This window comes from Balaenoptera borealis (assembly GCF_965194805.1).
Source record: "Balaenoptera borealis genome assembly, chromosome: 7".
In the NCBI taxonomy this organism is placed as follows: Eukaryota; Metazoa; Chordata; class Mammalia; order Artiodactyla; family Balaenopteridae; genus Balaenoptera; species Balaenoptera borealis.
The window spans coordinates 16,502,888-16,529,324 of record NC_138864.1 but is presented as its reverse complement, the minus strand read 5'-3'; the positions used below and the strand labels follow the sequence as shown (position 1 = coordinate 16,529,324).

The following is a 26,437-nucleotide window of genomic DNA, read 5'->3' as shown; positions in this document are numbered from 1 at the left end:
CAAGCTGCAGCCAACTGGCAGCTTCTTGGTGGCCGTTATGAAATCCATTAGTAATTTCAGTTCATTTCTTAGTTAATGGACATACTTATGCACAGAACATTCCATAACTGACCATTTTCTTCAGCGGCTTCATTCCATTCCTATAACCTGGACATTCTTTGCCTCAAAGGAGTGTCCTCTGGTTTGCAGTTGCTACAGTGGGAATCAAGTTTCTTCTATCACTGTTTAGGCATATGTGTACAATCTGTGAAGGGGTGGAAGCTTTTGAAATTTTGTTTTGCGTAGCTTGAAGTAGAAAATACGATTCCCAATGAGACTTCGAGAGTTGGAAGCATTTCAAGATGGCCCTTTCATGAGAGATTTTAGAACTGCATATATAATTCTGTTCCAGGATGAAAGCAGGCCTTGTAGAAGCCTATGACCAAGAAAACCTATCCGCTTAAATACAAAGAAAGCTGGCCTGTGTTTGGGGTCATTTTCCCAGTCAATTTTTATTTTATATGAACAATTCCATCCACCACAAACTGACAGAGTAGAGGACTTCCTCTTTTTGGGTTGCCAACAAGCACATTTTGCTACCAGTAAATTCTCCTAAATATTAACCACAATGAATAACACCAATTGGGGAAAAAATTAAACAGAAAGAAGGCTGACAGCTGTGAAAACAAGCATGCAGCTCTTCAATTTAAAGAAATCCTAGCTCACTCTTATACTATAATGTAGGAGAGTCTCTTGGCAGAATCATATTTTTGCTCTATTTTTGTATAATAAGTACACATATAATCAAGTGAAAATAGACCTTGGTGCAGGGCTCAGCCATTCCCATGCTGTGACGACAGAGCTCATTTAAATGCTCCTTGGGAATGTTGGCTCATTCAATGAGAAAACAGTCAGTTTTAGACCAAATATAGTCAATTCCAACCAAGCAGTCAAACCAATTGCATGAAAATGAAATTTTCACTTTTCCACTGGTTGTTTTGGAGTCGCATCAACAGAGACAGAAGATGGAATGACCATTCTAAAACCACATGTTTCTCCGCTCCAGATATAGTGGCCCTGAAGGAGCTCTGATGAATCTGCATTTTCTTAAGATGCTCATGGTCCTCTGAACAGGACCTTCTGGAGGCAGGATCAGAGCAGGTCTCTCTTGGGTCTGATGAGTTGCAGTATGGATGCTGTGAAGGTCCTGGGCCAGGGTGTGGCAAAGGGCCAGAGAGTGTTCTGTTCCCCACAACCCTGGGCACAGAAGTTTCACCCCTTGTACAGCTGGTGAGTCTGGAACGCAGGCTATGTGCAACTGTCCTGCCAAGGCAAGAGTTTCTCCTTACAAGGAATGAACTTCATGAGGAAAGTAAGTCAGATTTGGGGAGGGCTCACCCTTTATTTTGTACATAAACCTTGATGATGGCTTCATTTCAGCAAGTAGCATTAGAGGAGAGACACCTGGGCTCACAATGTCACTCTTAGTGACCAACCACATAGAGTTGCTTCTTCCTGGATTGACAGCCAATGAATGATGGGCAAGACTCAGTGATTTATTTATTGATTCCTTCATCCAATGAATGAGAGAAATGAAAGTTAAGGAAAAAGTGAATCCAAGTCTTCATGCGGTTTTCAGCATACTAGAATGCACAGGCTCGGGCATGATAACAATGCACCAGAGTACAAGTGTGAATCAAACGTGTAAGATTCCTGGCGGATGAGTGCAGACAGAGACAGCTAGTGTGTCTGTTCCTGAGTGGCTTTGGTGTTAGCCTTTCTTAAACCAGTGGTGATTAGGTTAGCCTTGCTTAAACCAGCGATGATTAAGTTGGCCATGCTTAAACCAGCTGTGATTAGGTTGGCCCTTGACACACAAAGCAAAACAAAACAATCAAAAATCCTCTTAGCATTTTTAAAGCCTCCTCAAGCTGACCTAAAACAAATCGCAAATCCCTGAAAGGTACTACTTTACATCTATCACTTGGGAAACTGGTCCAAACAGACCAAACGGATAATTTAATCCTCTTTCCCAGAAGGTCAACATTCTGAAGTTTCTTGGCTCAGAGAGGGAACTACAGAGATCATACGCATATTCATTTTAATAGTTTTGTACACTTTATAAAAATGGTGCTCAATGATCTATCATGCCAATGAAGACAGAGAAAACTAGGTGTTCCTAAAAGATGCTTGGCTTCTAGTTCTAAAAAGCTCACATGTGGAAGTCTACATTTATTTGACCGTGTTCCTTCAGACAAATAATAACTGATTTTCCTTTTATTGAATAACATACTATAGCCCATTACTTGAGACATACATTGAGGATATTGATCCCTTAACCACTACACATAGCAATCGTCTATTTTCTCTTTGCATTTTCATGATAGGAGATCTTCCCCCTCTTCATCCCCAGTACCTATCGCTTAATAGACACTTGGCAGCTGTTGGTGAATCAATAAATGCATCAATATTTATGTATTTCCTGTCTATTTCCTTAAAGGATTCAAAGCAGTTGGTAACAAAACACATGGGCAACAAAACAAAATTAAAATAAGAAAAAGACCAGGCACCATGCAAAGAAAATGAAAAGATATTTATTCCAAGGGCCAGGGCCTGGGATGAGATCACTTGAGCACTAGACTTAACTCTCAACTGAGGCAAAAAAATGAGCACATGACTGACGATGTTGTTCTCTTAACCTGAGAAATCAAAACATACGAGGAGGATTTGTTCACATGGGAGCGCTAGCAAGTGGGAGGACATGACACAGATGGCTTTTGCCACATCTGAGCCTATTTGTGTCTATGTGGCATACTTGGTCCTTCCTCTCTCCTATTAAGAAGATCTGGGGCTGGCTGAATGCAATGGCCTGGAATCTGAGATCCAAGTACAGCAAGTGGTTTACTAATCTCTCCTCTGAAGTCAGTACAATGCAATTTGAATATGTATTGTATGTGTAATATATATGTTTATTATGCATATGACATGTTATACAGAGTATATGTATATATATGTATATATAAATTTATACATACAAAACATATGTATGTTTCTCTCCTATGCATGAAAGCCAGACTTCTATTGGAATCAACTCGATATCCTTTATTTACAAAAAACACAAATTGGAAACAGATAAAACATTAACAAACTCATTTTATTTAAGGTTTGAGAAAACAAAAGGAAAATCCTTTTAAACATCTATTCTGCCATGATAAAAAGCGCCTTTGGCTGCATTTGCCAGGAGCCCATTTCTACAGCCCTGTTAAAACTCTAAAAGGACTCAGAGTGGTTGAGAGACATGCTTGACCGGAGCAGTGCCTTCTCGGATGGGAGCTGTTGTGGACTCCTTCCAGCTCCGGTTTCCCCCGGTCACTGCAGCCTGGCCTTGTTTCCCCTCCCAGGATGTGCACATCCAGTGGTCTTCTCATGCAGTTATATAGAGTTTTGCTACTCAAGGTGTGTTCTGGCAGCAACAACATCACCTGGGAGCGTGTTAGGAAGGTAGTCTCAGAAATGTAAATCTCCTAAACCAGCTCTCCAGGGGATCTTCTGCAGGCTAGGGTTTGAAGCACTGATCAAGAGCACACTTCAGCCTAAGTAAGCGAAGGAGTGAATGAGTAAATGAATGAATGGATGATCGAAAAATGGGAGACCTTTCTTTAGAGTATTCTGTTACAGATATGTATTATCTGAAACTTTCTTCTTAGAATGCTAATATCTAAATGATACAATTCATTTTCTGTCCTGGTAGAGAGGGACCAGCTTAGAAGTCTTACCCATATTTAATCTTTTAATCTTTTGAGTTCCTGCTTGCTCACTTTTTTCTTTCCTTTTTTAAAAAAATCTGATCTTGTTTTATTTATTTTCATTTTTAATTGAAATGTATTTGACATATAACATTTAAGGTGTACTACATGTTGATTTGGTGCATTTATATGTGACACTATGATTGCCATTGTAGTGTTAGCTAACACCTCTAACACGTCACATAATTATCATTTCTTTTTTTGTGTGTGGTGAGAATAATTAAGATCTAGTCTCTTTAGACTTTTCTTTGTAAAAGTATTTTCTTCTAGATTAAAATCCTACCTATTAAGTAGGTGACCAGTATGACACACTAAGAGTCATGGAAGACGATAGGGTAGAGACCTGTCCTTTCCCACAGCCTTTCCAAACCTTTCCATTTGTTTCTTCTCTCTCTCTTTTTTTTTTTTTAATATTTATTTATTTATTTATTTATTTTGCTGTGTTGGGTCTTCGTTTCTGTGCGAGGGCTTTCTCTAGTTGTGGCAAGCGGGGGGCTCTCCTCATCGCGGTGCGCGGGCCTCTCACTATCGCGGCCTCTCTTGCTGTGGAGCACAGGCTCCAGACGCGCAGGCTCAGTAATTGTGGCTCACGGGCCCAGTTGCTCCATGGCATGTGGGATCTTCCCAGACCAGGGCTCGAACCCGTGTCCCCTGCATTGGCAGGCAGATTCTCAACCGCTGCGCCACCAGGGAAGCCCTCTCTTTTAACTATTAGAATTTACCAGAACTTTCTGTCCTAGTGCTTGGCTGATATGCTCCCTCCTAGAAATAATCGCTTGAATCCTATAATTAATCGTTTATACCTACCTTACAATCCTATTTCTCCACAAACTTAATCCAGGTCTCTAGTTCCCGGAATTGCTGTGCTCTTGATGGAAGTCCCAGACTCTTTCCATGGAGAAATTGGATTTTCCTCCATTTTCTACTACCTCAAACCCTTTGACAGTGTTGATTTGTGACAATAAATTTTTTAGGCAAGGAACCGCCAGAGGGAGTAAGGAGAGTATAGAACTTTACAGAGAGGGGCAGCAAGCAACTCCTGGTGAAAAATAATAGCTAACTTTATAGTCAGGAAGGCAGTAAGTGGAAGACGGTATAGAACAGGGGTTGGCAGCTTTGGCTCTGACACCAGGCGCTCCCAATTCATATCCCAGCTCTGCCATTTAAACTGGCTGGGTGACATTAACAAATTACATAGACTCTGTACCTCAGTTTCTTTGTCTGTAAAATGGGGCTAACAGACAGTGAAAGGAACTAATCCATGCAAAATGCATGGCACACAGTAAGCACTTATTAAATACTGGCAATTGTTACCTAATACAGACTAATCTGCACGCCCCAGTTTCTAAACTCTTTTTTAGATGTCTATAAAGGTCAACATCTTATATTCCAGCATAATAGTTCATGGAGTGAGATTACCTTTAGAGCGGGGTAAAAGAGAAGCTGAGGCTCCACAACCGTGCAGTAATCTACCAGCTGAGTTGCCAGGGTTTTTTTCTGGAGGACCTTGGCGTTGGGTTGGCTCGCCACCACCATGGTGGCAACACACTATAATGGACTACACAGGTGCTGCTTGGAATAAGCATTTCCATGCGAGGAACAAGTTTGATCATCAGGGGAGGGTTTAATGCTTACAGCCAAAAGCCTGTGCACTAAGAAAACAAAGAATGATATATAAACAAGGCACAACACTTGCATGGCAGGTGAAAGATGGATGAGGTGCTTAAGCAAAGCTCTTGAGACAGAGCAGTATGTGTGATTGAAGGGCTGCACTGACTGTGTATATTGTGTTTGGAGAAACAGGTGAGGCCCCTGTGGGCTGTCAAATACTAAATAATAGATTAGTAGGATGGTATCATGTTATTGTTAGTGACTCCTTTGCTCACTGTTAGCTAAGGCAGTAACTTTCCATACGAGGATTTCATGACCTTTGAGATTCTTTTTGCCTTTCGCAAGTATACTTTTCCATGCCATGATTTCTTTAGTAGGAAATTTATTATTGCTGTCCCCTGGAAGTTATTCTTTGGCTTATCCAAGAGATATGAATTCATTTTTGAATGCAAAATCTAGTTCCCAGAATGCAAAGTCTCAGTGGATATAAAGCTGCAACATTTTGGAAACTATTTTCCAGGCAACCTTCTTCATCTTCAGCAATAGAATCTGGCCCACTGGACTGCTCTCCTCTTTCGTAAGCACTTTTCATTTAGGTGAGTCCCAAGGGCCTTTAGAGTTCTTTTTCATCCTACACTCATACTTTGACAAATGTAGACCATTCCATTGAAAACATTCAGTTATGCCCTTCATATCTGGTAGCTGTGCTGGGGCTCAGCAAGAAATACCATATTCTTCCACATAGGTGTGGTTTCTTCCAAATTAATCATCCTGTTCAGGTGAGAACTGAGGTTTTCAAACTTTGATTCTTGACAGTGTCACTATAAATTTAATATAACCTTTTTTTTTTAAATTTTATTTATTTATTTATTTATGGCTGTATTGGGTCTTCGTTTCTGTGTGAGGGCTTTCTCTAGTTGCGGCAAGTGGGGGCCACTCTTCATCGCGGTGCGCGGGCCTCTCACTATCGCGGCCTCTGTTGTTGTGGAGCACAGGCTCCAGACGCGCAGGCTCAGTAATTGTGGCTCACGGGCCTAGTTGCTCCGCGGCATGTGGGATCTTCCCAGACCAGGGCTCGAACCTGTGTCCTCTGCATTGGCAGGCAGATTCTCAACCACTGCGCCACCAGGGAAGCCCTAATATAACCTTTTTATCTAGTTCTGCATGAGTCATAACGATGAAATATTTCATTGCAATAGGCAGAGAGAGAATTTTGCATACCCTAGGAATGCTGAGGTTCTAGACACTTGTGTACAAAGTAAGTGAGGTATATTTCCTTTCATTCTTTGTTTTCCCTTAATATTTGGGACTCTCTTCATACAAATTTGTATCCTGCATTTTTAACTTTCCTGTGTCGTTAAACAATTTTGTGAACATAATTTTAATAGCTGCCTGTATATTTGTATTGTTATTTATTATTCTGTATTTGAAGATTTAGGTTATTACCAATTTGATAATGCTACAATGTGCTGAGGTGAACATTTTTACGTGTGAGGCTTTTTTCCTTTTAAAAAACTGTTTCTTTAGAACAGAGGCACCGAATTAGGATTACTTGGTCAAATGATGTATTTTTTTAAGTTCTTCATATATATGTAGACTAAAACCTTCTCAAAAAGATATATACATTTAGATCTTTACCTTCAAGGTAAAAATTATGTGTCTCCTTTCACCCTTGAAAGGTACCTCCTTGTTTAAGAATATACATATTTACAAAGGTTGCCAATAAAATATGGTATTTCATTGTTGCTTTAGGCGTATAGAATCTTATCGCTTATGTTTAACTAGCATGGCTTTTCGCCTATTAAGTATATTTGTTTAGGATTAAATGGAGCTTAAAGAAAAGAGGAGTTTCCTGAAGGCCTCACCTATGGGAAAAAAGGGAGCTTTACAACTTCTTTGAATATATATATTTTTTTACCTTATGTAAGTAAAATACGACACCTCAGAATATAGCTGTTTCACTAGAATGCTGTTCTGTACGTCCAATTCATGTGTTTGTTACCCAAGGGAGACGGCTTCATTAAGAAGGCTTTATATAACAAAATAATAACAACAATAATAATAATTACAGCTAAATGTATTTAATGCTTACTGTGTGCCAAAAGCTGTCTAAGACTTTATAAATATCTTATACAGTCATCTCAAATCATGCCTTCATACATTGAGGAAAAACTTGAGAAAGTCAATATTTGCGAGTCATCAGTAAATAACTGCGTCCTACAAATGAACCAAAATAGGCAGGATAATAAGCGTCTTCGTTTATATGGTGCACATTCCCCCACGAAGCACCAACCTGTACCTGAGGTCAGGCAATTTGCATAAACAGATCACTGAAGTGGAAGAAAGAAATATTTGATGTGGAAATAGTATGTAGGTTTAAGTTTCTACCAGGTTATTGCAAGTGGCAAAACTAGTACCCAAAGTGTGCAAAAATAGGATTAAAAAATATTCCCTCATGAAAATAATTTCAGTCAAATACCATCTAGTTGATTGAAGCATGGCTGCATGCTGCTCAAAATATTCCTGTCTCCTTTATGTAGAAACTCTGAGTCTCATTTGGCTTTATAAATGAGATTTATAAAGATCAGGCAAAATGTTGATGTTTAGATTCGGGTGCATGAACTAAACTGAGAATTCTAGCTCCTGACGGTCTACCTGGATTAACTCAAGAGATAGATACTGTGTATTTTAGGGTGGTTGTATCCGATTACCACAAACCGGGTGGCTTAAAGCAAGATATTTATTCTTTCACAGTTCCAGGTCCAAGGTGTTTGACACAAACCCCAGGCCCTCTGACAGCTGTAGGGGAGGATCTTCCCCTGCCTCTCCCAGCTTCTGGTGGCTCCAGGTGTTCTTTGGCTGGTGGCCACTTCACTGCATTTTCAGCCTCTCTGGTCACATTGCCACCTCCCTGTAGGTGTTGGTGTTGTCTCCTCTTGCCTGTCTCTTACAAGGACACTTGTGATAGCATTTGGGGCCCTCCTGGATAATCCAGGGTAATCTTGCCATTTTAAAATCCTTCATTTAATCACATCTGCAAAGACTCTTTTTTTCCAAATAAGGTAACGTGTACAAGTTCCAGGCATTAGGACTCGATATCTTTGAGTGGCTACTACATACAATATAAGGTTTGTTTCAAGGACTGGGCTAAACAAGATGTGTATTTGACCTCAGGGTTCAGCTTGAAGGAAAGTCTTCGTTGTGAGCAGAAGCAAAATGACCAAATCGGGATAGTAGTGTCAAGTGTCAATTCCAAAAGATAAAGCCAGGTTATAAATAGGAAGATGGATCACACAGCTAGCATTATAAGACAGTGTTTCCCATGATACGCAAGTTAAGCAAACCAGAGGCGAGAACCACTCTTCTGGCTGCTCCATTGAGATGTGACAGTGCTATGACTATCCAGGCTGAAAAATGTGCCTGTAAGGCAGGTTGATAATGTGTGATTGAAATTATGAGCCACTGGATGCAAAAAGTCAGCTGGGAAAACAAATGTGTCTGAAAGGGGCTCAGGCCTAACTCTCAAATGGGTTCATGTCTCTTCTGTTTTAGTTTCTATGTATGACCATCCCTACCCCTCCATCCCACGCTCCAGCTCATTCAAGCCAAAATTATGTGTGTGTGTGTGTGTGTGTGTGTGTGTGTGTGTGTGTGTGTGAGACTCAGCCCTTTCTGGATGATAAAAAAAAATCTCTTGGTGTATCCCAAGGGTCAACTGCCCACAAAGTTATCAGTGACCCTGTTCACACTGATCACTATCATCTCCCCCCCCCCATAGTCATCCAGGCTCCTTCCTAAAATAGTTCTCCTTATCTCTCGCCCTAGAGCAAACCCGCATCCGCCTGCAGCAAGCAAGATATTTCCCCACCAACACAAGTTCCTGTGACAACCCAACCAAAATATAAAATGAAAACACAGAATTCAGTGAATTTTAGAACCACCACCTTAGCGGTTTGTGCTTAGAGACATGCTAATTATCATAACAGTTCTGTCGTTTTCTGAACCTGAGCTGATTTTGTGATTGATGAATCAGGTACAAGGAGGATGTGGTATGCAGCATCCATGATCTTTCTGGAGCCATAGGACTGTCACTTGATTGCCTCTTGGGTGGCTATGGTTCTCTGGAACGTCTGACATAAAGTAAACACACGATATTGCTTCCTCATGGTAGAGGACTGGATAATCACATTTATCAAGCGGTGTTCTGCTTTGTGGCTGTTTAGATATCGTGTGTGCCACATCATTTCCTCTGTGGTTTCCTGATGCTGAAAACCTTTCCTGGTTAAACTTATATCATACTGTGTCAAGAGTGATAACAAGTCTTAAACACATTTGGCACGCATGACTTTATTAAAGAAGAGATTGTTAAGGAAGCAGATGCTGATGCTTTGTTACACCCTGCTGTCCTTCATATTCCTGTGGACTTACTAAGGGAACATTTTACAACTCCAAATAAGGAGATGTCTTACTGTCACTAGATCCCAAGTAGAGTTTACAACACACTACCATCAAGGAGGCAGAAAGGAAGCCCCCAATAAAATATTACTTGCATCTTACTATACCCGAGCTTCTAGGTAGCACTCAAGCCAACAGAAGAAATGACAAATTGCTGAATCATTTGGAATATTTGGTGTCCCCAATGATTCCTTCCCCTTATATCTGTGTGGGACCCAGATCAGGAACACTAGAATCTTACTGTAGTGGGAAGTGGTATTGAACACTTAAGAGACAGCATAATGTGATAGAAAGAGTGTAGGCTCTGCTGTCAGAGAGACATGTGTGTGCCAGTTTTTCGCTCTATTTATGATCTTAATCAAGTTATTTTACCTTCCCAAGTCTGCCTCTTCATCTAAGAGATGGAGATAATAACACCTATGCCACTCGGCTTCTGTATGGATAAAATGAGACAGGGCATGCACATTGCCCCGTATGAGGTAGGCAAGGCTATTTCCTCACACTCACCCCTGTCCTTTCTTTACATTCATGCTGCTTACACTGTCTAACCTTGACACATCACTTAGAAAACTCTGCCCACTCAAAGGGTCCACATAATTTTTTATGGTCATGCTATATTTTCATCCAACTGACTTTTTCCCTTCTCACACTCTTTTGTTACTTTGTTCTCTGAAAGAGGAGAGTGGTTGGCAGTGATTCACATTTAAGTGATGATTTCTTGATCAACTAATGGATATTAATAAGAAAAATGTTTACTTGCACGATATTGAATAAGATCAAGAACTATTTCACTAAATAAAGTAGATCAGGTTATGCATCCTAGACTGGACACCCGAACTTTGCCTAGCGTCTTTAGAGTGTCCTGGGAGGAGAGGACTAAATCCAGCAAGAAAGATGATACATTCACAGCCTCCTGACATGTTCTTAGAACTAATCAAAACTCACTTTTCCCAAGGGGCAGTTGAATAATTCCTGAAAAGGAAGGAATTATTTGGTTCATGCTAAGTGAAGACAGCACACACAATCCCCCTGCTGATCACCTCTTGGAATGGTTCCTTTTATAGGGCTTTGCAGGCCCCCGTGCTGGAGGGAAAAGAATACTTTCTCAACTTTCACCAAAGTTTATAGCAACTGGTTCTGGGATAATTTCATTACACGTCCCAGTGCCAAGGAGGATGTAAGTCTGGGGACTTCCCTGGCGGTCCAGTGGTTAAGACTCCGTGCTTCCACTGCAGGGGGCACGAGTTCGACCCCTGGTTGGGGAACTAAGATCCCTGCATGCCTCGAGGTGCAGCCAAAAAATAAAAAATACATGATGTAAGTCTGGACGTCTAATATCCTGACTTTAAAGTTCATAAATCACCTTTATATTTCACTGGATTCTATTATATTCTCTTTCATTTAATAGTTATTTTACTTATTCCCCAGGCTAATTAATATTGGGAAATTTTGGAGTAGCAAATTAAGCCTGAAAAGTATAGCTTAGAGAAGACATGATGACATCATAAGAACCTCTGTTTCTGTCAAAGTGGAGGAGTATGTGAGCAGAGAAAACCTGCTGGTACAGAAGTCATTAGAAGACACACATGCATGGAAGTGTACACTGACTGATACCTTTGGGCTTAGAACTTGAACTTCCTGGGTCATAAGAAATGGGGGTAGGACAGAAATCCTGAATCACACACTAGGTGGGAAGTTGGACTTCGGAATAAACCTTGGACATCCAAAAGTCAGCATTCTCAGTGGGTGAACTAGGTGGGAAAAACAACAACAACAAAATAAATTTAAAACCTGTGTGGAAGACTGAAGAGGGAAACAGTAGGGATTCTGGCCTGTTTGACTTTGGCTTCTGCAGGAGAGGTGGAGAGAAAAAAATCTCTCATAAGATGTCTTAGCCACATACCTGCCATCCTGCATATAAGACAGGAATTAATTCCATTCAGGACCTCTAAATCTAAAAGCATGAAGTTTAATTTAATGTGGTCCCATTTTGCTGGTGCTTCACTTGGATGAAACAAGTGCAAATCATCTCTGGATAATCATAGCTGAACAGCAGACACATTAAACGGTAGATTAGACACAGCATAAGAGAGAATTTGTGATCTGGTACATAGATATGAGTAGGTTAATTAGAACTCAGCCCAGAGAGACAAAGAAGAGAGAGCAAGTATAAGAGTGATCAAGTCTGATGTCTAGCCAATATATATCTGATTGGAGTTCCAGGAGAAGATAGAGAGTATATAGGTAGAGGCAGTATTTGATCATAGTTGAGATTTTTCCAGAACTTTTGAAGACCTAATTCCTCAGATTCATGAAGTTTTGAAGGCACAATTGATTACATAAAAATTAGATTAAATAAAAAAGCAGTTGAGGCCTAGAAAGATGGTAGAAAACCAAAAACATAGAGAAGAGTTTTCAATCACCCAGAGCCTTGGGGGGAGGGGGACGGGGGCTGGAGAACCAGATTACAGACTTGTCCTCAACTTACTAGGTTTAGACTTAAGATTTTTCAATTTATGATGGTATGAAAGTGATAGGCACTCAATAGAAAATGTACTTTGAATTTTGAGTTTTTGAACTTTTCTTGGGCCAGTGATATGCAGTAGATACTGTCTTGTGATTCAGGGCCGCGGCAGCAAACACCTCCCAGTCAGCCACTAGATCTCGAGGGTGAACAACCAAGAGGCTTAAAACCATTCTGTACCCAGGCAACCATTCTGTATTTCACTTTCAGTATTCAATAAATTACATGAAACATTCAACCCTGTATTATAAAATCAGCATTATGTTAGAAGATTTTGCCCAACCGTAGGCTAACGTAAGCGTTCTGAGCATGTTTAAGGTAGGCGAGGCTCAGCTGTGATGCTTGGTAGGTTAGATGTATTAAATGCATTTGCGACTTATGGTGACTTTATCAGGACATAACTGCCTCGTTAAGTCGAGGCAGATCTGTACTTACAAAGGATTGGCAATTAGACCAATAGCCGACTTCTTGAAACAACAATGAAAACCACATGACTGTGGAATAATATCATCAAGGTGCCAAAAGAAAAAAACTGTCAGCTTAGAAATGTGTAACCAGTAGAGCTATCTTTCAGAATGAGAGCAAAATAATGTAACTTCTAAGAAGATAAAAACCAAGGGAATTTACTATAAACAGATGACTATGGAAATTCTAATGACTATCCTACAGGAAGAGGGACCACAACCATGGAAGGAAGTCCTATGATTTAAAAAAAAAATGAGCAAAAAATCTGGTAGACATGAAGTAAGTTAAAAACATTGACTTTGAAAACAATATTAATACTGTCTAATTTTTGAATTAAAAGAAGATATAGAACCAAAATTTTGAACAATAGCATATAATTGTTGTTCCCAATCTATATACTGAGGCAGCTGTGGCATCCCCATAAATGCACAGGGGTACCAGAAGATGTTAACATTTTCTAAGGGACACAGCAATATCTATTGGACAGCATGGAATGCTAGCTCAAGGCAGTTTATGGTTTCAGTGTTGAATGTACTACGTTCCTTTTGATTACATTATTTCTTCTTGAAACTGGGTTTTTGGATGGATGTTTCTGTGAAAAAAAAGTACCAAGATAAAATCAATATGAAACAAGAAATGAGAGTGAAAGTATTCAATTTTATTCCGAGATCTGAGAAGTTATGCCGTGCCTTTCCTTTCAATTTATGTCTGTTGCTTTTTTCAAATGGCTACTAAGTTATTAGGACACAAATATGTGTTAAGTTGTTTTGACATAATCACTTAATAAACAGAACAAAAGATTCTTCTTTTTTGCCTAGGAGCATTGTGAAAAAATTACTGAGACACATACCAGGAACTGCGAAAATTGAGAACAACTGACATGTAATTTGGCATGAGGATAACTGGTTTGGTGTTGGTCAAATTTCTGTTTCGTTCAGTTAAATATGCATGTTAAAATTTCTAGAGGAAAAGAATAGTGAAAGTATAGATATATATCTTCAAACTAGGAAATGTGGGAAATCTCAATCAATCTCAAACAAGTCAAAATGGGACTTTTCTTTTAATGGTGGGACAAATGGAGGCACTAAGACGCTAGGAATGAATTCAAACATTTTAGTAATCTCAATTCATGTAAATGTGTGAAATCCTCCAGTTAAAAGACAAAGAAAAAATAAGATAAAGACTGTGATTTTTCTATTTTCAAGAGACACACCTAAAACTTAGAAAGGTTGACTGTATAGGCATAAAATGATATATGAAGAAAATAGAAACCAAAATTAAGCTAGTGTAACTTTAAAACACTACTTATATGGAATCTAAAAAAAAAAAAAAATGGTACTGATGAACCCAGTGGCAGGGCAGGAATAAAGATGCAGATGTAGAGAATGGACTTGAGGACATGGCGGGGGTGAGGGGGGAAGCTGGGGAAAGTGAGAGTAGCATCACCATATATACACTACCCAATGTAAAATAGATAGCTAGTGGGAAGCAGCGTATAGCACAGGGAGATCAGCTCGGTGCTTCGCGATGACCTAGAGGGTTGGGGATAGGGAGTGTGGGAGGGAGGCTCAAGAGGGAGGGGATATGGGGATATATGTATACATATGGCTGATTAACCTTGTTGTACAACAGAAACTAACACAGCTTTGTGAAGCAGTTATACTCCAATAAAGATGTATAAAAAAATGCATTACTCTGCAACAAGTAACTGCATAATAATACAAATTTCAATTCACCAGGAAGATATAAGAATTCTAAAATTGTATGACAAGTAATAAACAATTTTAAGACAGTAAATTTGACAAGTTAGTGGAGTGGTAAAATGCTTGCAAAATATGTTTAATTGAAACTTATTCAAGAAAAAATAGAACATTTGAATTGCCCTGTATGATTAGAAAAAGACATTGATAATTAAAAACATTCTCACTAATAAAACACCAGTTCCAGGTGGTTTATAGGTAAGTTTCCACCAGGTATTGAAGGAAGGACCAGTTAATTCCAATCTTACATAAACACTTTCAGAAAATAGGAAAAGGAGGATTACTGTAGCTCCCTTTATGACTTAAAGTTACTCTTGATACTAAAATTAAACAAGGTCAATACAAGGAAGGAAAATTGCAGGCCAATCTCATGGCAATAGATACAAGAAAATTTTAAACAAAACATTAGCAAACAGAACTTAAAAATTAGTTTGTTCTTGAAATGTAAGTTTGGTTCAATATTAGAAAATTAGTTAATTCCTCATGTTAACAGATTAATGGAGAAAAATTATATGATCCTCTTAATAAATGGATTAAGATAATTTGATAAAAGTCAACATCTATGATACAAGTTTTCAACAAACTAGGAATAGATTTCTTAACCTAATAAAGTGTGCCTACAATACCTTGGTGCAAACATAATGATGAAACATTAAGTGTATTTCCTTTAAAACTGGGAAGAAGATAAAAATGCTTTCTACTAAGACTCCACCAATTTACTGAAAGTCCTAGCAAGCAATATAAAAAAACCAAATAAAAGGTATAAGAATTAGAACGGAAAACCAAAACTATAATTATTCAGAGATAATATAATTAATTTTATAGAAAACCTAACAGAATCTACAAATTAATAAGAGTGTTTAGGACTTCCCTGGTGGTGCAGTGGTTAAGAATCCACCTGCCAATGCAGGGGACATACGTTCCGTCCCTGGTCTGGGAAGATCCCACGAGCCGCAGAGCAACTAAGCCCGTGTGCCACAACTACTGAGCCTGTGCTCTAGAGCCCGTGAGCCACAACTACTGAAGCCCATGCACTCTAGGACCCACGTGCCACAACTACTGAGCCCCTGTGCTGCAACTACTGAAGCCTGCGCGCCTAGAGCCCGTGCTCCGCAACAAGAGAAGCCACCGCAATGAGAAGCCTGCACACTGCAACGAAGAGTAGCCCCCGCTCTCAGCAACTAGAGAAAGCCTGCACGTAGCAATGAAGACCCAAAGCAGCCAATAAAAAAGAAGAAAAAAAAAGGAATGTTTGCCAGATATAAAATCAAAATTTTAAAGTTAATTTCATTTCTATATGCTAGCAATAAACAAAGTTTTCTATTAAAAAATGATTCATTTTACCGTATCAGCTAAAATAGATTGTTTTTGTTAGGGATAAAGCTAATGAAAAATGTGTAAATCCTTTATGGAAAAATGCTTATACTTTATAAAAATATTAAAAATGACTTAAATAAATGGAAATTATTAAAGTAAATGTTTAATGGGGAGTACAGTAACATTGTAAGGTTATTATTTCTGCCCAATGGGGTTTTCCTGGAATTTGACAGGTTGACGTTAAAATTTATAGAGGGGCCAGGAACCCCTGAAGACAAAGGATAAGGCAGGGGTGGGGTGAGGACCTTGACAAATGAAACACTGGTACTTAAGATAAATCTACAGTGATTTAGTCAGTGTGGTGTCGGCAATGGGGCAGACAAACAGACCCTTAGGACAGGACAAAGAGCCCAACATGTGTAGAAATGATCTGCAACAGAGCTAGTATTACAGATTCATAAGGAAAAGAAGGACTGCTCAAAATTGTTCTAAGGGAAAAAACGAAATCAAATTCCTTCTCATGTTATACACAAAATTCAATTCAGTTTTTCAAAAAACAAACTATGATCCAAATTTAAAACATCTGAAAATAAAACTTTTTATTTTGAGAAAATTGTAGATTCTCATGCAGTTGCAAGAAATAATACAGAGAGATCTCATGCACCTTTTACCCTGGTTCCGGGAAGGGTAACATCTTGCAAAGCTATCTTACAACATCCCAACCAGGATATTGACATTGATACAGTCAAGGTACAGAACAGTTCCATCACAAGAATCCCTCTTGTTGCCTTTTTAAAGCCACACCCACCTTCCTCTCCTCCACTCCCATCTCTCCTCTAACCTTGACCACTAATCTATTCTCTATTTCTAGAATTTTATTATTTCAAGAATGCTATATAAATGGAATTATATACTATGTAACCTTTGGGGGCTGGCCATTTTCACTCAGCATAATTCCCTCAAGATTCATACAGGTTGCTGTATGAGTCAATAGTCTGTTCCTTTTTATCGTCTGTGAGTATTTCATACTATGGATGTACCGCAGTTGGCTTAATGATTCACTGGTTGAAGGACATCTGTGTTGTTTCCAGTTTTTGGCTATTACAAATAAAGCTCTATGAACATTGAAGTGCAGTTCTTTGTATGAACATAACTTTTACTTTATCAAGGAGAAATGCTCAGGAATGCAACTGCTGGGTCGTATGCAGCTGCACGTTTACTTTTTAAAAAACTGCCAAGCTGTTTTCCACAATGGCTATCCCATTTTACATTCTCACCAGAAATGTATGAGTGATCCAGTTTCTCTTTGCCAATATTTGCTGTCACTTTAAAAAATCGTGGCCATTCTGATAGATGTATAGTAATATCTCCTTGTGCTTTTAATTTGCAACTCTCTAATGGTTAATGATATTGAACATCTTTTCATGTGCTTATTTACCATCAGTATAGCCTCTTTAGTGAAATGTCTGTTTATGCCTTTTGCCTGTTTTCTAATTAGATTGCTTTTTACTCTTAAGTTGTAAGAATTCTTTATGTATATACCAGATATTAGTCCTTTATCAGATATATTGCTTGCAAATATTTCTCCTAGTCTCAGCTCTTTCCATCCCCTTAACATGATCTTTTGCAGAGCAATACCAAAGATTCTTTTCTAAATTTTATAGTTTTAAATTATTCAATGAAGTCCATGATCCACTTTGAGTTAACTTTTGTATGAGTTATGAGATGAGATTTAGGTTGGGGTGTTTTTTTGTTTTTTTTCTTCCTAATTGTTCCAATACCACTTGTTGAGGAGGCTATCCTTCTTCCTTTACACCTTTGTCAGGTATTATTTGGGCATATTTGTGTGGATATATGTCTGACATCTATTCTGTTCCATTGATTTATGTGTTTATCCCTCTGCCAATACCATACTCTCTTAAAGTATATAGCAACTATATAGTATACCTTAATATCAGGTAGACTGATTCCCTTTCACTTTATTCGTATTTAAGCTATTCTGGGTCCTGTGTCTTTCCAAATGAATTTTAGAATAAGCTTCTTTATATACACAAACAACTTTGCTGGGATTTTGGTAAGAATTGCGTAAACCTATAGATAAATCTGAGGAGAACCGACATCTTTACTGTCTTGAGTCTTCCAATCCAAGAACATGGTATGCTTCTCCATTTATTTAAGTCCCCTTTGATTTCTTTCATCAGCAAGTGAGTGAGAAATAAAGCCGTAATATTTTCAATTTATGTTCCAATGAGGGATTCATAACTGGAATATGTAAAGAACTCTATGAATCAATGAGAAAAAAATAATTAAGCCAATAGAAAAACATGCAAATGACTTGAACAAGCGTTTCACTGAAGAAATATAAATAGCTATTAAGCAGGGAAAATATACTCAACCTTATTGGGAATCAAGAAAATACAATCTAAAGCCTCAATATTTCACAGTGATTAGACTGGCAAAATCTAAAAACTCTGATGATATCAAGTTTTGCTAAGGATGTAAAGCAACTGAAAATAATATTCATTGCTGGCGGGAATGGTTGGTAAACCAATTAGAAAAACAAGTTGAAGTTACCTAACAAGTTGAGATGCATGTGCTCTAAGTCTTAGCCATTCTAGCTCTAGGTGTATGTTGCGTGAAGAGATGGGTTAATACCAGCATTGCTTGTCATGGTGAAATAACTGGAAACAACGTAAGAGCAGAATGAATGAATACATTACGATACATTTGTATAATAGTATACTTTACATGAATGGCCATAATTGGCCCATGGCCACAAGCTTCAAAATAGATGAGTCTCACTAACAATGTTAAGAGAAAAAGTAAATCAGAGAAGAATACATACTCATGATTTCACTGACATACATGTTATAACTAGGTGGAAACAAGCACTAAATTGTTAGAGAAAATGAATGTGGAGTACAAATATTTAAAAAGTAAGGAAATGATAAAAAATTTAGGAGAGTGATTGTTTGGTGATAGAGGAGGGAGGGACTGGGACAAACTTGGGGCTTCAAACATTTTGGTGATGTTCTGTTTCTTAAGCTGGGTGTTGGGTGCATGGGTGCTCATTTTGTTAGCACTCAAACAATAATATATATTATCATACCTCTTTGGATGATTCATATTCATATTTTTAATTAGAGAAAAGAAGGAAAAGTCTGAGTCGTGTGCATTATTAGCACCAGAAAAAAGGTTACAGTAGTTGTTGTTTCAAAAGAAATAAGAAAACTGAAAATGTCAGCATTTAAATCTGATTTCCATTATGTAAGTAAAGTTAGGAGATTACATGTCAATTCTTTAATGAATTTATATGTTATTTTTGCATTTTTTTGTAGTCATAGTTTTCAGTAACAGTTGAATTAACTTTTAACTTGTTAATTGTAAGTTATGCCTTTGATTATGTAACTTTTCAAGTATTATTCCAAGGTTATTTTCTGTTGAGCTAAAGGATGTGACTACATTGATAAAAATATACTATACAATAAATGAGATTACTCCAGTGCTTCCTTTGCTTCCTAAGATACTATTGCCTATTTTGAAAATGGTTTTCTGAGTTTTCCCAACGAATAAGAACACTATGATTATTGTCTTCAAGTGTGGCAGATTGACTTTACATGTATAATGTGCGTGCCCGTTGTTTCTGCTGAATTCATAGGTCACCCTTTTTGAGTTTTCTTCATGGTTAATGGCCATGATCCTTGCAGAGCTTCTTCAGCATGGCCTCTGGAATGCGCATTATCTAGGACAGATTCAAGATCACCTGGAAAGCTTTAGGAAACTGAGGGAATTGCAGGGCAACAATGGGACTTAATAACTAAGTTCTTAAAAGTGAATATATTTTGGAAACCCAGTAAAATAGTTCTGTGTCTAGAGAACTTTAGGTATTTATTAAAAGCTTAAAACAGAGAACTCCCTCCAACTCCCCCACCCATATAATAAAGAAACCAGAAGGAGCTACTTGCTACTTAATTAAACAAACAAATAAATAATTTAATTCAATAGACCCTATAAAATACTATTGAGCATCTACCAGATAGTGCCAGATAATGTTCAAGGCACTGGAAATAGAACAGAGAACTAAACAGATATTATGTAATAATAATAGACCAGTGTGTATCATTTAATTCAGAAGTCCACCTTACAGGCCTATAAGCTTTTTGAGGGCAAGGACCTTGCTTGTTCTGTGACCCAGTTTTTCCTTAGCACTTAACAATGTCCAGCACATTAATATGCATTTAATACTTATTATTAATCATGACCGTTAATACATTTAACGTTTGTTTGTTGCATGAGTGAATGTGCCCCAAAGCCACAAGCTCATCCTTGGTGGAGCCAGAGTTTAACCTAGTCTATCAATAATGATGAACAGTTGCCATTTATTTTGAGCTTACTCTGTCCAAGGCACCACGCTCACTGCTCTACTCCTCATCTCACTTAATCCTTACAAATGCCTGAGATACAGGTATCATTGCCCCCTTTTGACTGAGGAGGGTTCTGACCCTCAGAGAACTTGTGTCTTGCCCAAGGTCACCCTCTAGGTCTGTCCCCTTCAACATCTGCGCTAGGCTGGGACCAAAATCCTTCCTCTTTCCACAGCCTTTATTTCTGTGGGAGCCAGACTATCCTTGGCTACCTAGAAGGGAACAGTTCAGTTCATTAATTAATTGGGCTTCAAGGTGCAAAGCCAGCCTTTTGGTGGATTACCTGTCCCCTCCCCCCAGTGATCTGACTGATTTGTTTTACAGAATTGACCACATCAGCTAGTTATTTTAATGGTAAATCAAATTACGCTCATCTGTTTTTTTCTTTTACTAAGTGTCCAGCTGGCTAAGAGTTTAGGATCAGATACACCTAAATTATAATCCAAGGGCAGCCACTTATTAATTATGAAACCTTGGGCAAGTATTTAACCTCTTTAGGCTTCCATCACTTTATCAGTGGAAATGCAGGTGATAGTAGTTCTACCTAGTCTAGTTAATCCTCTCACTAAGAGGTAACTCTTTAGCTCCTAACACAATGCCTGACCCTTAAGGAGTTTTGTTGAGCAATTGCTGCCATTATTATATTTATCATTGTAATTGTCAACCTAATGTTTTATTTTCAGTATCTTCTTTGTTCTGTGACTTTTACTGACCTTCTTGACCTACAACCTCAGCTTCCTTCCAAGGTAGACAGAGTTACTTACTTTTTGCTCATTGGATATTACTCCTTCATTATGGAACGTACGCTGTTATAAAAATTGGCTCAAGTCTCATTGCCTACCTTCCAATTATAGGCACTTTGAATGCCAGTTCATTCACCTTTTTTAGTCTCAGCCCTTCCATGTCGTCTAGTATGTAGGTGCTCTATGATGTTTGTCAAATTGAATGGATAGGTCATGTCTCTATTCATAGTGAATGGATAGATCGATTATCTTTTGTGCATCATTGTTAATGTCATTGAGGGTATTACATTGATTTTTTTTTTTTTTTTGGCATGTTGGGTCTTTGTTGCTGCGCGCGGGCTTTCTCTAGTTGCGGCGAGTGCGGGCTTACTCTTCGTTGTGCGTGGGCTTCTCACTTGTGGTGGCTTCTCTTGTTGCAGAGCACGGGCCCTAGAGCACGTGGGCTTCAGTTGTTGTGGTGCACAGGCTCAGTAGTTGTGGCGTGCAGGCTCTAGAGCGCAGGCTCAGTAGTTGTGGTGCATGGGCTTAGTTGCTCCGTGGCATGTGGGATCTTCCCGGACCTGGGATGGAACCTGTGTCCCCTGCACTGGCAGGCGGATTCCTAACCATTGCGCCACCAGGGAAGTCCCTATTGATTTTTGATAAGGTCTTCACACATATCATTTGTGTCCATCTTTTAATGCTGGCACTCTTTTTATTTGAATATGGCTTGCTAATTCTACTCTGGACTCAGATCTCTTGCTTTCCATAGAGATTTTCACTGCTTATATAGTGAGTATTGATTTTTGTTTTTTTCAACATTTATTTTCTTGCTACTGCTGTATTACAGACTTTTTGCTGCCATTCCTGCCATAGGACTTTATAAAAAGACTTTTCCACTTCCACTTAAAATTTTATTTCCCACATTGCTTTAAGGTATACATTTTTCTCTTCCCCCCCATCATTAATACATTACCATTTGACTCTGTCATTAGGCTGTCAATCTGTTAAACTCTTGAAGAAGAAAGAGAGACCTTATTTTAAATAGGCCTGATACTTTGCTAGAGAGATGGGTGCAGTGTCTACAATTCTATTCTTGTCAAGAATAGGCTTTTGAAATTTCAAGAAGAAATGAAATTTAGAAGAGCTACCAATCCATGAAGGATCGAAGGAGGATAAAATAAGTAAAAGAAGGACAAAATCCACATCAGAGTTCTTGGGAAGGCCCCTTGCCTTATTTTAAAATAACTAATTATGAAACAAAGAATATCCTGAATGGCCAGACTGCGGTTCCAGGCATGAAATTTCCTTCAAGGAAAATGGCAGTTTGAGGTCCCTAAGGCTGAGGTCCCCATTCCGTTGTTAATGGTCAGAAAAAGAAGCACTTTACATTTGAATTTCTTGATTAAGGTAATAGAGAATGGGGCGTTGCACCTGGATGAGAAAAGGAAAAGGAAACATTTAGTAACTATTCCCAAAGAAATGTCATACAAATGGTGACAAGTGGCAGTTCCTGCATTTCCGGTGAAGTTAGGATGCGACACAGGCCTGAAGTGCAGCGGGAGAGAGTTATGTTAAAATCCAGACAGACTGCCTGGGTTCTGAGATTCTTGAATATGTTATGAAGCAGAGCAGGACTTGCCCCACAAACAAGGCTGGAGAGTTTTCCAAGGTTCCGAGTCATCAGGCAGGGTTTCCAGAGACAGCAGTGCCACAGCCTCAGTTGTTCTGAGATAATCTGACCTGATTCATGAAGAAAGCCAATGGAATTTGATGGACCTCAGACTTCACATAAAAAGGTGGGTGGCAACCAAGCAGGGAGATAAGTCAATTCTTCTCTGAAGATGGGAGCTCAGACTAGCCTATTTGCATCATAATTGTACACACTACTACAGCAAATGAGAAGCTGCAGTTACCTTCCTTTCAAGCGTAAGAAGAATTTGCATTTCTGCTTAAAACTGAACAATTGTCAATGCAAAGGAATTGATCCAGTTAGATAAGAAAGTTTCATATTGGGAATATCACCTATAGACAGCAGTGAGGGTTAGAGCTGAAGGAACTACACTCCTTAAGCTGCTTCCACGAAAAACTTCAATCAACTGCTAGCTTTTGCTTTACAAACTTTGACGTATGTCCCTTGACCTTTAACAACTACCCCTTCACGTTTGACACTTAACGTTTGCTACATGATTAAAATTCAGCGTTAATTAATTTTAACACTATCAGTTAAGTTATATTTAGCTGAGAACACTCACTTTTGTCTTTTGTGAGTAGCACTGCAGCGTTATTACAAAGAGGTAGTCAGGAGGGCAACAGAGATACGAGAAGAGAAGAATGATTCAGTGTGCAGATAATTGTTTCGAGTGAAATTTAGCGTGGTATTTTTGTTCCTGTCCTCAGTAGAACTGAGATTTAGCACCTCGCGTTGGCTTTTAGCCCTCACCCCCACGAAGGAGGGGGCTGTGCTGGGCGGGTGCTGAGAAATGAGGCACACCAGAATTAAATTATAGCACAGCTCGAACACCGGCAAGAATTTTCTCTGGCCAGCTCCTGGGTGCAAAGCTGGCAATTCCAAAAGAAAAGCAAGGCATCCCTAGCAAGGATCTCCTTATGGTGTGGCATCACCCTCAGTGGGGAGGTTTGACATGGTCGTGTAAAGAGCATCGCCCCCAAAGTGGTGACCATTCCCAGAGAAAACAGTGGAAGCCAGGATATTTAGCCATAGGCAGAGTTACAGTTCTAACCTTAAAAAGTCATCCAGGAGGTTGTCGTATGGATGGCTTATTCCATCACGTGACCAGTAAGCTCACCGGAAATGGATAAAAGCCAAGACACTTGTCCTCTCTCCCTGAGTATTCCGAGTGAGAAAACATTTTTATTGGTTCATTTATTTCATGCTCTTTTGCTCTGTGGGAAGATTATGGTAAGGATAGGGATGTGTAGATCTTGTTTTACCTGAGGCTCAAAATGCTAGAGTACCATTACTACTGCTACTCTTTGGGATATTAGCATGAAATTGTGGTCCGCAGGTTCACTGGACCACTGAAATACTTCTTTGTATGGAACAGGAAGAGAGAAGCTCTGCATTTGGTAGATAGTGCAGGTGAAGCACTATTCACATGTAAGTCACCAATATGTGTCTCACTGAAGATCCAGTAATAGTAATAAAAAACTGAATTTGGGGGTTCTTTGAGACAGTATACTCAGGTAGCCTCCAGTTGTTAAAAACCAAACTAACAAAAGAAGACAACTTTGTAGCATTTTCATTTGTGTACGACAGAACATCTTGCCTCCAGTAATTCGTGTTTTATGTTCTAGAATCTAGTTCCATACCCTCATCTCATCCTTTACCTACAGCTGGAGGGCACTTGATCTCTGGCAGATTTTCGTTTCCTGCCCACCCCCTGGGAAAAACTACAGCCAAGGATTTACGTAGTTTAAAGGATTTAAACTACGGTGCCAAGGATTTAAGTAGCTCTGTTTCAGTAGCCGAGCAATTCAGCATCAAGTCACATTTCTGTTGGTTGGGCTCTGCTAGAACGTCCCTGTCCTAGTAACTGCCTTGAGTCTTAACCCCGAGGTCAAGTCTACCTTGTGTTCTTGATGGAACACCAAATACCTATCTTGGTCCAATGCATGAGATCGAATCAGCCCTCTAGGATGGGGTTCCTGGCTTTCTGTTTTCTCAGTTGTCTCCATCCCGCTGACTCCAGGGTAGTGGAGTCCTAGTTATGAAACCTAGTCTTACGAGTAAGGTCTTGTTACCCCTGAGAACATCTCTGGTTTCAGTCTCCTGCTCAGGCCTCTGACCTGGTCCTACTCTGTGCTCCCTGTCAGCTGGCTCTGCTCATTGCTTGTCACAGCAGCTCTGATCTGTCTCCTTCCCACAGTCACTGGGCCTTCTGGGTACTCTGATTCACCTTTCAAACTGGACTGACTCCCCACCCCTTCCGCTGAATAAACTTCCAGGGCTCCTCTGTTCCAGTTCCTGGTTCCTCCCATCCTGTCCTTCTGCAGTTGACCTTGGCCCAATCCTGCTATGAGGTCATGCAGGAAAAGGCTGAGCTTTAATATTCAGAGGATCAAGCATAGATGAAAGGGGGGAACTCATACCCTGTATTTAGGAGCAAATAACATTTTTAAGGGTGGGAAGACTTTATAAAAGTCAAGTTTGCTAGCCCTTGAGTCTTCTCATTCTTTTTGGCTTCACTGGGTTTAATATAAGATGGAAACATTTTAACCTCAAATATTTACTTTCAAAGGAACATTTCAAGTGAGAGAATAGCATGGACATATATACACTACCAAATGAAAAATAGGTAGCTAGTGGGAAGCAGCTGTATTCCACGGGGAGATCAGCTCGGTGCTTTGTGTCCACCTAGAGGGGGTGGGATAGGGAGGGTGGGAGGCAGACGCAAGAAGGAGGGGATATGGGGATATATGTATACACATAGCTGATTCACTTTGTTATACAGCAGAAACTAACACAACATTGTAAAGCAATTATACTCCAATAAAGATGTGAAAAAAAAATCTGTGTTTTGCAATATCTTTCTTCAATGGATTGAACAGGTGGCTTTGCATATTCCTTGAGATTGAAGATAATTTTACTTTGTGAGTAATTTTTCTCTCTGTTTTTACATTTTCAGGTGTTGCACAATGGCCTCGTTGTGGAGATGAAACATCCGACTGTGGGGAAGATATCAGTCCCAGGTTTGAAAATTTTTATTTTTCTTAACTCCTTCCTTCATGAGCTTGTTCCCTGTGCTGATCACTGCAAGTAGCTGATGACCCTCCAGACAGCTTGTCAAGACATTATCTAAACGTCTCATTTTGGATAAAAGGGGAACCCTAGAATCACACCCACAAGCGTGTTTGCTGAGGCTGTGGACTTGTGTCTTCACCCTGATTGTCTGGGTGACAAAAAAATGCTTGTATTACCTAACTCCATTCTGTGGAATCACGTACTCACACAAGTGCTTTATGGCCCACAGATGGATGGCGATAGATATGGAAAATGTTCTGAAATTACGCTTGGTTCGTATGAGAATGAGAAAGAAAGCCAGGCACCAGAGAGGTGGTGTCCAAGCAAGGCTACTGACTACTCAGGCCAGGGCATTTTTTTTTTCTTTTTTTTTTTTTTCTGAACTGTGGTTTAAGGTATGGATCTTAGCTTTGTCGATCAAGAAACTAAATGTTTTCAGAAAACTCGGAATATATTGAATTTCTGTAACTTGACTCATACCAAACAAACTCACTGAAGACATTTTGGCCTTAAGCCAAAATGCCAGGTTTTTCACTTCTAGGGAGAAGCCTCAGGCCTGACTCTCAGAGCATCCAAACTGTAGCGAGAGCTTATGATCCACCTATTGGC

General features: G+C 39.3%; 1 protein-coding gene across 12 annotated transcripts in view; it reads left to right on the top strand.

Annotated features, from left to right (window-relative positions):
• The window catches only part of SUGCT (succinyl-CoA:glutarate-CoA transferase), a 792,254-nt gene that overhangs the window by 556,787 nt on the left and 209,030 nt on the right, over positions 1-26,437 (top strand). For 11 of the 12 annotated variants that reach the window (XM_082399856.1, XM_082399855.1, XM_082399852.1 and 8 more), the window contains one exon: positions 25,713-25,776. In XM_082399856.1, the coding sequence (XP_082255982.1) occupies positions 25,713-25,776 (64 nt within the window). The other variant, XM_082399848.1, reaches the window with a different exon arrangement.